At 34.6% G+C, this 11,971-nt stretch overlaps 1 protein-coding gene across 1 annotated transcript; it reads right to left on the reverse strand.

Annotated features, from left to right (window-relative positions):
* Positions 1 to 363: 363 nt before the first annotated feature.
* LOC106167961 (protein Jade-1) lies at positions 364 to 11,625 on the reverse strand. Its single transcript, XM_013546870.2, has 15 exons — positions 11,430 to 11,625; positions 10,483 to 10,546; positions 8,584 to 8,649; positions 8,046 to 8,140; positions 7,357 to 7,550; positions 6,943 to 7,103; positions 6,673 to 6,731; positions 6,407 to 6,496; positions 5,879 to 6,060; positions 5,535 to 5,640; positions 5,029 to 5,202; positions 4,354 to 4,502; positions 3,285 to 3,405; positions 2,933 to 3,058; positions 364 to 2,364 (listed from the first exon to the last, which is right to left on the reverse strand). Exons 2-15 carry the CDS (start codon positions 10,526 to 10,528, stop codon positions 1,360 to 1,362), a joined length of 2,574 nt encoding a protein of 857 aa, XP_013402324.2. The 5' UTR covers positions 10,529 to 10,546; positions 11,430 to 11,625; the 3' UTR covers positions 364 to 1,359.
* Positions 11,626 to 11,971: the final 346 nt, after the last annotated feature.

An 11,971-nucleotide genomic window follows, 5' to 3' on the forward strand; every position in this document is an offset into this window, starting at 1 on the left:
AAACAAATTAAAATTTTGCCCGAGGCACATGTATCTTTCTATATTTTCAACATCTTAATTCTGGTATACTCAAACAGTGTGTTTGATAAGCCCAGAGAAAAATGTGTTAGCAGTGTGCGATTGTGTTTTACTTTAGTGAAGAGGTTAGGCTGCAAAATCTTCAGCTTCAGTAAGAAAAATTCACGTACTTGCAGCAAATCGCCTCTTTGGAGGCAGATTCTACAAATTTTACAAACTATTGCTTACACAAAATTAAACAAAACAGCACAAGAAAATGTACCAAATTGAACATAGCAAAACATCAGCGTGATCGACGAAAATCAGTTTTCTGTTCCAATCAATAATAAAGATACAAAAAGCCAATTTAAACCTTTTTCTACATTTTATTGTACAACAGTAAAAAGGACTTGCGATTGTTATTTACAGCCCATGCTTCTCAAAAGCCACAAGTTGAACATTCTTTAGAGTTCAAAAGAGGTAAACATTGTCAGTTTAAAATATCAAATGTAACATTTGCTCCTAGCCAACATCTATTTCATAATTAACAAAAATACGTTTTAAGACAAAAGAACACAAAAAGGTTGGTGTAGATATTTCATAAAAATTCACAAGACGTGTCTCTTTTGTCGTTTTCTATGATGGAAAGACAAGAACTTCTTATCACATTTTCTATTGTTTGTTGATCAAGTGAAAGCACAACTTTTCATAGAAAACACAACAAAGTAAACATGGCATATCTCAATCAAAAACAAAGCAGGAGATCTTACTAAACCAAAAATGTTTCAAAACAACTTCTTTCTAACCCTGTTGCCCCACATATATTTGAATCAAGAGTTTTTAAGGATGAGCACCACAAACCAACTGGTCAACATATAAAATGAGTAAAATAGTTGTCCAAGTGATCTTGTTCTATTTTTTCCTTTTGCTTCTCCTTTTGTCACATCCAATTGACTGTAAAAGTAAACATCATTTTATAAAACAAATTGGAACAGTTGCTATTTAGCATTGCTCCAGATATTATACTCAGTTGTTTTGAGACTAAATGCTTTCCAGAACATTCTTCCTCCTATGTTAGACATGCCTTTGTTGTTTGCTTTAAGGTTGGAACTAATTAGATAGTGACATGTCCATAACGAATTAGTTAATTAGTTAAACAAATTATGAAACCTCCTATTTATTTATGTGGCTGCTCTTGTCAAACTGCATCATTTCCAAAGGGCTTTCCTGCCTTCTTAAATTATACTGACCTCAAGAAAATAAACTGTCACATTCCCAACTTTATCCTTTATCAAATGCACAGACCTTCATATATCTTTATATACACATATTTTACAATTTTGTTTCTATACAGTACATGTGCTATCTTCCGTCTCCACTGTCTCCTAGCCTGCTACGTGTCACTCTCCTTGTTGGCCCACTAACATCCGACACATCGCTGACACTTTCCACATCAACGGAATCCGAATCCGAGCTGTCACTTTCACTGCTTTTTCTAGTCCTCGTTTTCTTGCAGATTTCTCTAAACACCTCAGAGTTCCTGAAATTGATAGCTTTTTTGGGCCTCCGTGTGGTGGACCGTGTTTCACGATCAGGTGTTGTGTCTCGACTTGACCGACAAATACTGATTTCATTGTCTACATTTTCAAACAGTCGGTCACGAGAGTTTGTGTCAATGTCCATTTCAATCCTCCTCCTGGTACTCCTGGTTTCAGGACTGTTCAACGGGTCTGAGAGTCCAGAATTCCGTAAATTGGGTGAACCACGAGTGCTCAAAAACGTTTTCTGTCCATTACCTGAATGACCATTAAATCTCTTGGACTGAGGTGTTCTACTTTCCTGTAATGTATTAACATTTTGAACTGGATCCTCCTTCTTAAGAAGTGGTTTGAAATAAGAATCAAGCCTACGTTGTGTATGGTCATTGACTCCGTTTACTGGCCGAAGTTTTCGAGATCGGAATACTTTATTTTGTACTTTCTGCTTTATCTGTTCGGAGACAAGATATTTTGATGCAGGTTTTAAGGAAACACCATTCAAGTCCTTCTTCTCATCAAGGTGCAAGTCCATTCCTCTCCTGTTCAGAATTTTCTCTGGACTAAGCCTGTTTTCCTTTAAACTGGAGGGTGAGGATGGGCTGCCTCGTGTCATACGTTCTCTCTTACTTTGCTCCTCAGCAGCAGCAAAGTATAAATCATAAACAGTTTCTCCTTTTCCTTGGTCGATGACTTTTTGGATTTCCCTGTTAGACATCCTGGGGTCACCTTCAACCACTTCTGCCTGCTTGAAGAAAATTTCTTCTCTTGATTTGTAGTAGGAACGCCTGATCTTCTCTCGTCTGCTTACCATGTAGCACAGATTACGAACCTGAGAAATAGATGATGTCAATTATCACTGTACTCAACGGCTTAATTGAGTGTCAAGTATACAATGGCACATACTTGAGGCAGGTGCAAATTTATTTTCTAAGAAATGACATGACACATATGACCACATGGAGACAAAAATGCGTGGTCAAATATTTGTCTTTGTGTATTCTTCAATATTTGTTTTTTTCCTCTCTTGTCAAAGAGTCAGGCATTTTTTTCTGCCAAAAGGCAATTACCACAGTCACACAGAAAGTTCAAGTATTACTAATAGGCCTCAGGCATTCTTCTAGTGTCATCTGAGACATGTTGAAGAGGCTAAGTCTTTTTCCGAGGATTGCCTAATTAAACTATGTTAACCACAGGCAGTCTATGCAATCTGTCACTCCTCCCACTCACAGTCATGTCTATTGCATAGCTCAGCAAGCAAATGACATCAGAAAACAGAGCTTACATTTGTTTAACGCAATCAAAGAATCCACGAATCTAAATGCAAATCGCAATGTCTGACACCACTGATATTTTTAACATAAAAAAACAGGGTGCAAAACACTATATATATTCCTTACCCTTTCCAAGTCTTGCCTGAGATGAACAAACATTTTCATCCTGGCTATCAGACTACTCTCCTGCTGCTTGTTTAACATGTCTTCCTCCTCCATCTTAGGCATTAGTAAGGCCTTGTTAAACCGAGCCTGAAATAGTTCAAACCTCAAGCATAATAATAATAATAATAATAATAACATATCATGTTCATAACTTTTGAAACCTTTATGATTTTCGCATTTCAGTCTAAAAAGTATGAAGTGACTTCACAAACTGACCATTTCCCCCCTATTTTTTTCCCATAAGGATGCCTACACTATAAAATAAAATGAAATTCTTAGATTTGAAATGACTTTTACTCTAAGATATCCTTACCCTTCTCTTTAACTTCCAGTATTCGAACACAAATGAGACCAGCTCTTCGTCAAGTTCTAATGCCTGGGCGACCTTTTCTACTTTTACCACTGTGTAGAACTCATTTTTAAGTTCTTCAATTCTGCAATAAAAAATTTACATTATTGATTCAATATATTATATACAACGAATGAAAAAACCTGAGCAAAAATAAAATGCTCAAAACTTTAGTAATTCAGTTTAAGTCTTCTTATTTCTTGAATTAAAAAAAAAAAATGTGTTCAGCATATAAAACATACCATTTCTCTTGTTAAGTATGGGTATCAGGCCTTCTATACCTTAAGTGAGGTTTTGTATTGAAATCTGTTATAGGCTTTCAGGAACGAGGACATGACTTATTATTTACAAAGCATGCCCTGTGGTTATAAATAGACTGCTACCAATAACCACAACCTTTATCATGCTACTAAAATGTCTGTTCTTTGTTTATCAAATTTAAAATGTCTTGACTTTTTACTTTGGGATAAAGTAGGGAGAGGGGAGCACAGTAAGGAGAGAGTGCTCTAAACAGAGTTGAGAAAATCCCAACAATGATGATTCTTTAAGTGGTCTTTGTAATACAGTTCAAACTAAACTCAATGATAAAATATCTCTAATATTTGCTTGCTTCATTACTAGTCAGGGCCAATAAAAGCCTATACATTTCACTTTTTTTATATTTACTAGTAAATCATATGCTTATTCATTCGGCTCTCATTGAATTCAGGGTTACAAACCAACACAAGCAGCAGTCTCTAATATAATGCTTCAAGATTTACTGTAACTTCTAATAGATAACTAATATACATCCTCATATCCAAGATCACCACAAGGCACTGTGTCTAACATGGCTTTGCTACTTATAGCCAACTAATAACTAGTTTACATCTTCTCCATCATAAGCAGTACTACATATCACCAGGAGACACAATGTCTAACATAAATTCACTATAATTTCTACTAAGATTTACTTTCAGTGATGATTAACTAGATTATTCATTACCAATAATGTCTTATTATATCTAGGGTAATATATAACCACGTTCCTTACTTGTGAGCTCTGAGATTTTCCTTCTCTTGCTTGGTAAGTTCTTTCCTGGGCGTTCCTGGGGTTCCAGGGCTTCCCACCTTATATGGGCTGCCTGGGGGACTAGAATCAGAGCTGCTGCGTTTTCTACCACTGTGCTTGCTACAATAAGCCTAGAAAGGAAATGCAGGTAGGCAGGATAAAATCATGATGAGAACCCGTTTTGGAGATCATGCTCCCTGCACAACTGCAATGTGTCTAATTTAAAACTGGACAAACTTGCTGTTAAAGAATACATTTAGTGATACATTAAAGTTAAAATAGGGGCAATAGGCATAAGTGAGTAAGTAAAAGTTGAAATGACTAACAAAACTTAAAGTAATTTTACAGCTGTGATGCACCTTGAATACTAAAATGGTTCCGGTCTAGTTGTTTGACTACCAGGCAACCTGAGCAAGTGCAATGGGCACATTAAAATGCTGGGCTTGAGTACATTATTTCAAATAGGCAAGAAATAAATTGTAATCATCTCTAGAACAGTGATAATAAAACTGAAAGGTATAACGTATTAGGAGAGAAAACCTAGAATTTACTTATTTATTTTTAAAACAATATCTTATGACATAAAAGTTTTATCCCAAATAAATAAATAAATGTTTAGCAGTAATAACCTGAACATATATATAAACACAAACACACCTTTAATTTCACATCATCTTCATCATTCTCATCTAATATTGTCTTCATCTCCAGTCCATTTTGAAATGCACAGGTCACATGAAATGCAGTTTTGCAAGTTTTCACAGAGCACTGGATACATGCTCCTATATTCCTCTCCCTGCAGAGGCTGCACACTAGGGCCCACCGGCTGGACTGGAAGAGACATATATCATGGTTATTTAATATGTGAAGGGATCACTGCTTTTATTATTTTACACAGAGCTGAAATTGGCATTTTACACTTACAATCTGTTAACTCTATACTGACAGTCAGAAACAAGAGACAGCAAAAAACTGATTGTATGATCTTATTCCAATCTTTATGTTATTAAACCTTAATGATACTTCAAACACTGCCCTTCTCAGAAACTGCTATTGCTTCTATATTTCTTTGTGCTGACAGCAGGGCATATTATATAAAACAAACAACTGATAAATGTCCAGTTTAATATCATGAATAATTCCAATGAAATATTGCAACTTACAGGAATATGTGATATTTTTGTAATTGGCTCCATTTTATCTGGGTCTCCAATACTAACTTCTGGAATCCAGAGAGCACAGCTTACATGGGCCCACTTGGTGCCACTCCTGTAATAATAGAAGGGGAAAAAAAAAGAACTTCAGAGCTGAATAATCACTTCCCCCAACTATCATTTTCATATTTTCAACAGCTTAACTTCACTAAAATACAAATGCTTTACACACCTACATATAAAAATATTCACTAGGTGTGTCATAAAGAAATATTATAAGTTAAAGGAAATTAAAAACCAAGATGGAGGGTAAATACTTATTCAAAGTCACAATTCTTCTCTTGGATTCTTACTTTGTGCTTTTCATTGCCCCTCCCCTATTGGGGCAGAGAATACACTGGGGTTTAATCCCCAGGGCACATGTTCTACACAGCCAGCTACCATCTGGGATCTTCTGCACCCCATAGCAAGCCTGGTGCACACAGATATCACAGGAATCGCAAAACACCATCTCGTTGTGGTCCTCACTGTCAGGCTACAAACACAAAATATATAGAGAGACAGTTGAATGACAATAGTCCTTTTGTTCATGTCTATTTTTTTCATGAAATCAAACCTAGCTTTTGGTTTGTTTGTATAAACAAAGTAAAACTTGGGACTATTTAAGGTTATAGAGCAGAGCCGGTCTTCAGCATACCATACCCATTCAGTGTTAGGACTTTGAAGTCCAGTGTAATACTTATTATGTAATCTTACAGTGATCAAAGTTATTTTCTGACGTCACCCATTTACTAAGTACTTCAAAATTATATTATAATCCATCTCATTTATACCATTATTATACAACTACTACAAAAAGTTCCACACTGCCTCATACTTACAGAGCGACACACATCACATACTACATTCTCGTCATATTCAATGCCAAGGCCTTCTGATGTTTTAATTGTGGCTTCTATGTTTTCATGACACTGCAAAGCAAAATTTTAGTTTTTAGGACACTTTAAAGTCAAACCTCATCTTTGCTTAAGATGCTAGACTTGCAAATATAAAATCTATCTGACATTTATGTTACACTGAATATTGCTTTCTTTGATTTTCCAGAAATCATTTCTTTTTACTAAAAAGAAGCGTCATTCAGACAGACCTGGTGTTCTAGTTCTTCTATAATCTTCTCCATGGTCCATTCCAGCATAGGTGGTTCACCTGAAATAACAATTTCATGAATGCCAACACAAAAACAAATCAAGTATGAACCGTGAGGCAAGCACAATTTAAAAAGGTTGGAACAACAACTTTGAGTTAAAAAAAATCTTTTTTTTTTTAAATAATTTAGTTGCTTTAATACTTTTCTAGCTGCTTAGGGTAAAAATACAGTAAGTATCATTATAAGACATGGTGTACATTCACTGCTTACCCATCTCCTCTCTTTTTCCGTTAAATAGCTGTAACCACTTGACATCCATGTCGTCCAAATCGTAGCGACAGACTTGCTCAGCAAGCTGCTGCATGCCTGTTAACTCATGGATACCCTGTTTGTAGTTTTCATCTACTGTAGCATGGAGCTGCTTGCGGGGGCTGCAGGAAGAGCATACATGGGTTTAACAATACACCAATGGACCAGTTTCTTTGTCTTTTAATCATCAATTGAAGAAAACTACTGACTGGCAATATTTTTACAAGTAAATTTAAGTTTCAATTTTCGTGAAAAAAAAAAAAAAAGTCAAGGTGGCCCAAATTTCAATGTACCTATGTTCTGATCATCTATTTGTCAGAGACTACTACAACAAACAATCATTTGTGGACTTAAATATCAGGGAAGAAGACTTACATCTTGAAATCCCCCGTCTTCCCCAGTGACATAGTTATTCTCATGGAGGTCTTGGGCAGGACATCAGGGTTCACAGGAACCTGAACTCCTTTCTCCCACTCCTGGCGCCAAGGGTCACTGATGAAAATATATTCCTCATACATTGCTTCAGAATCTGCCACCTTCATAGCACTGATTAAATCCTTTCTGAAGAGCTGCAGATAAAAAAAAATCCGTAGAAACTAAATGACTGTGTGGGGCTAGGTTAATCACGATAGAGAAATATCTACAGTACAAATACACCTATAATTTTAATTTACATTCAAAGTTTTTAAAGATATCTATGAAGTACTGAATTACATCACTACACAAGGGATGCAATGCAACAAAATATCAATGATGGAAAATTGAGAGTTCTGAATCCTTCATGTTTTTATACACATTTTTTGTTGAGAAACAAATTGCTTCACTTTACAAAACATGTTTTAAAAAGGTATTATCTCTGAAACAATTGCTATCTAAACAGCTTTAAAAGCATAAGTGTTTGCACTTTTATTCACCAAATGTTTTTTTTTTCTTTTACAAAATTAAAACCGCAAATAATCAAATAAGAATCGCTTTTCTATGCCAATTCAAAATGTCTTTGTTCGGCCATTGTAACAAGCATGGGGCAATCAACTGGTTCATTTCTTCATGCGCACACTCCTTACCTCTGCAGGTTTGTTGGCACCAAGCATTTTGAGACCATTTGGGGGCACATCGCCAGTCAGCTTGGACTTACTGACAGCAGGAGAGGCTGTGGACCCTGAAACAGTTGTTAAAACTGGCATTACATTTAAAATGTTATTTCAGAAAGAGCATGTTTCATATATTCAAAACAATTCCATAAAATACTGAAATTTCTTTTGAATGACCAATTTGTTATGTTTTAATTTTTTATCTTATTTCTAGATATGAAAACTTTTAATGTTTTGTATTCTTGGTAACATATCTGATGATTAAGTTATTATTTAAGTCTCTATCTTTAACATTTCTTTCTTTTCAAAAAGAAAGAAAAGTATTATTTTAACAATTTCATCACATATCTGAAATATACTACCAAGTTTTCTGTTCCCTAACACGGTTGATAAAAAGAAAAATACTGTAGCTTTGTTAATTTAACAGGGAAATAAAGTAACTGGTATTAAAGATAAGTGGCCATTTCTAAACCTGTACACATTGATAGTCTAGAAAGATCAGCAACATTACCTCTTTTGGATTCTTCATCATCACTGTCACTCAGCCTTCTCTTCTTTGGTCTCTTTCCAATGCCATCTGCTCAAAATAAGGGTAGATTACCATTAAACTTATTCACTAATTGAAAAAACCTAGGCACTATCCAATGTCTACACTTCTAAAAGTTTCAAAAACAGAGTTATACTAGTCAGAGAATTCCCAATGATCAAATATAACCAAATTATACAGTTAAAAACAGAAAACCACAAAATATAAAGATATAAATGACTATCCTGAACTCTTATCTACATTTGCAGAGTCACTGGAGTAATCGCAACTTTTACACAGCTGTGTTTTAGATAGGAGAAAATTGACAGGCGTCTACTGCAACAAATGTTGAAAGCATCAAATATTAACTCAGTTTCTGCTCTGTTGCACGTTCATGTTACAAAGCACATGCCCATCAGCATAACTGAATTTGTCTTTTTCTATATGCACTTATCAACCTAACAGAAACATCTGTTCCCTTGTTCCTCTTGCAAATATTCATGATATTGTATACATCTCTTGGGTAGCGCTAGCAATTTTTTCACTTAGCCAAATCACCACATTTTTGTCAATTTGTTATCAAAATGGTTATAATTTGGCTAAAACGTCAAATCAAGCCCTTTTTCTTTAGCCAATTTAAGTCAGTTTTAGCATTTGGCTAAATTGGCGAGTGTTAGCACTACCCCATTATCTGATCATATCCAAACCATTACTGCACATCCTTTTTAAACTAAATTGATTTGCCTGAGGTACAGCATGGTTACAATGACATAGCCAAGTCAAATCACAATTTAATAACCACAAATGCATTCAGTCTTCTATCAACCATATGATTATATTTTTTTCACCAATTCTATTACAATTATTGCCATATAAAATGAAGAATATGGATAACGCTGAATGTAAAAATTGGCTGGTATGAAGAAAAAACTAAACAATGATGACAATGACACACTACCCATTTCATCAATAATTTCAAAGTTCACACTTGATCCTTTTCTCATCAAATAACATATACCATTTGATTAAATTTTGAAAATTGTTACGATTTCATTTACCAATTAACTTGTCCAAAACAGTGATGTTTTCCTTGTGAACTTCTGTAACATACTAACAAAAACTTATTTCAAAGCAAATAAGCTCAGAGGAAGTCATATCTTGATTTGTTTCAAATCAGCAGAGTAGAAGTAATTTCCTGCCATGTTTTTCTCCAATAAGATCAATACCTTTTTGCAAACAAATTTTTCTCTAATGATAATCACAGAATGTCAATTCTGTGGTCCATGAGGGGATGAGGTTTGATTTCATCTTTTTTTCATTTTTCAATCAATATTTGCTTAGAGGTATTCTATCATCTTTTTACCACATTACTTACTCTAAAGCAATCAAAATCCAATTGTACCACCCTGCAGCATTTCAAATAACTTTCTAATTGAAATGTTGAAAACAATTCAATGGTATGAACACAAGTTACGTTCATGAGAACTGAGAAATTCTGATAAACAAGGGGTCGTCTTTTCTCACAACCAAACAGGGACCTCTCCTGATGATTAAAATATGATTTAAAGGGATAACAACTCTTCATTTTGAGAGCCATAAAACTGATTTTCCTAGGTAAATGAAAATATTTCCACACATTCAATTGTTTAATGATTCCAAATAGACATTCACAGTTTTTTTAAACTGAGGTTTTTGTAGTAATCTCTTATGAGGGTCACAATGGTCTGATGGCAAGCACAGATTTCAGAATAATTGCAATAACCACCGTTATGGTGGTAAAATGAAATTTATTATATTCAAGTGTGTTTATATTTATTGTGGAATTATGAATCTCATGTGAAGAGTTGTTATCCCTTTAATAAAATGAATTTTAGAAGGACAAACCTGCATCCTCTCCCTTTCCTTTTCCACGCTTACTTCTTCCAGACATGATGTTGTTTAGTCAACCCTGGAAATAAATACTTTTTGATTACATTTTCATTTAGGGGAGGTTAATCAATTTATCAAAATAATCATCTGCATATTTTCATAATGTTGAATATACAGGACATGAAAATATTAGTCTGTGGTGTAAAACAATATTTAGTGTTTCAATGACCAAAAAAGTAAAATAAATTAAAATAGAAATAGAGACGCCCTTTACAAATAACTACTAAGCTTTTTCATTGGAACAACTGCCTTATTATTAGAATATTTTATAGAATTTAATTAAATATATTATGTCAATATGATCTAGGGCAAGCTGGAGTGAAAACCTATATCACTATCGATTCTTTTGGCTGTTGCATCAACATAACATTCATAACATAAGAACAATATTATTGTCTCTATACATGACTATAACTGACATCAATTAGCCCCCCCCCCCTTCAAATAACTCATGTCCTCAATATTGAGTTATAATCTAGGTCAGTGACCTTGTAACTTGACCCTTACTAGCCAGTGAGTAGCATACATTGTGACATTCTATGTGAGAGACCAAACCTGAATTAATTTTTTGTCAGAAATGTTAATTGTCAACAGACTTACTATTTTATTGGAATGCCTGATGTTTTTATGTCCTGTATTATGTCAGGTCAATCATATTTTGGGCAACCCGCCAAATCTCGTTCAATTCTCTGACGTATTACATTCGTCAAATAGCATTACTACCATCATGCAATTAACGCAAAATACACTGGAGTCTTATTCTTGAAACCAAGACTTGATCGCTATAATATGTGATAGGTATATAACGGGCTGGTTGTAAAATTATAAAGCGTATGCATAGCGTAAAATGCATTTGGAGCCAAATTTGGTTAGCTCATTACGTATTCAGGCGTTTACCATACCTTCGTCTTTACGTCTACAGCGTACCGACGTTCGTCGTCAGAATCTTTAGTATTTTGAGAAATAACTAAGATCCCTAAATGACCAATCAACAAAATGTCTTCTGTTGAATGATGTAAAATATCAACATGTCTTCGGTTGGCGCCACCATCATGGCGTATTTTGCAAAATTACCATGTTTGAAAGCGTCACGTGACAGGGCGCGAGGATTTGCGTGGATTTGCATACAGAGCTGAACAGTTCTTCTAATGATTTGTTTACACCAATGTGTTTTCTTGATTTTATAAATTGAAACATTCAAATAGACATAAATATTGTAGTATGCATAGAGTGAACACAAATGTTGAATTTATTCCAATGGAAATAATCCTTTTACATTACACTTCAGATTTAATTACCATAGCAACCACCAACCGCATCACATAAACTGCTGAAGAGAAATTAAGACGCGTATCATAAAAATTGCATTTTTTGGCGAATATAACATTACAAGTTCACAACAGAGGGCAAAAGTTTGACAAAAGATAAGAATTTTAGAACACTT

The sequence above is a fragment of the Lingula anatina genome, chromosome 3, assembly GCF_051362555.1.
Source record: "Lingula anatina isolate TDL-2025a chromosome 3, LinAna3.0, whole genome shotgun sequence".
Lineage (NCBI taxonomy): Eukaryota > Metazoa > Brachiopoda > Lingulata > Lingulida > Lingulidae > Lingula > Lingula anatina.

What these genes read in the sequence shown, in the direction of transcription:
- LOC106167961 (XM_013546870.2), bottom strand. Translation starts at nt 10,528, where the DNA reads ATGTCTGGAAGAAGTAAGCGTGGAAAAGGAAAGGGAGAGGATGCAG. An exon ending in CAAAAATATCACATATTCCT is followed by an intron (nt 5,203 to 5,534) that starts GTAAGTTGCAAT and finishes TGTCTCTTCCAG; the next exon opens with TCCAGCCGGTGGGCCCTAGT. An exon ending in TCAGGCAAGACTTGGAAAGG is followed by an intron (nt 2,365 to 2,932) that starts GTAAGGAATATA and finishes TCTATTTCTCAG; the next exon opens with GTTCGTAATCTGTGCTACAT.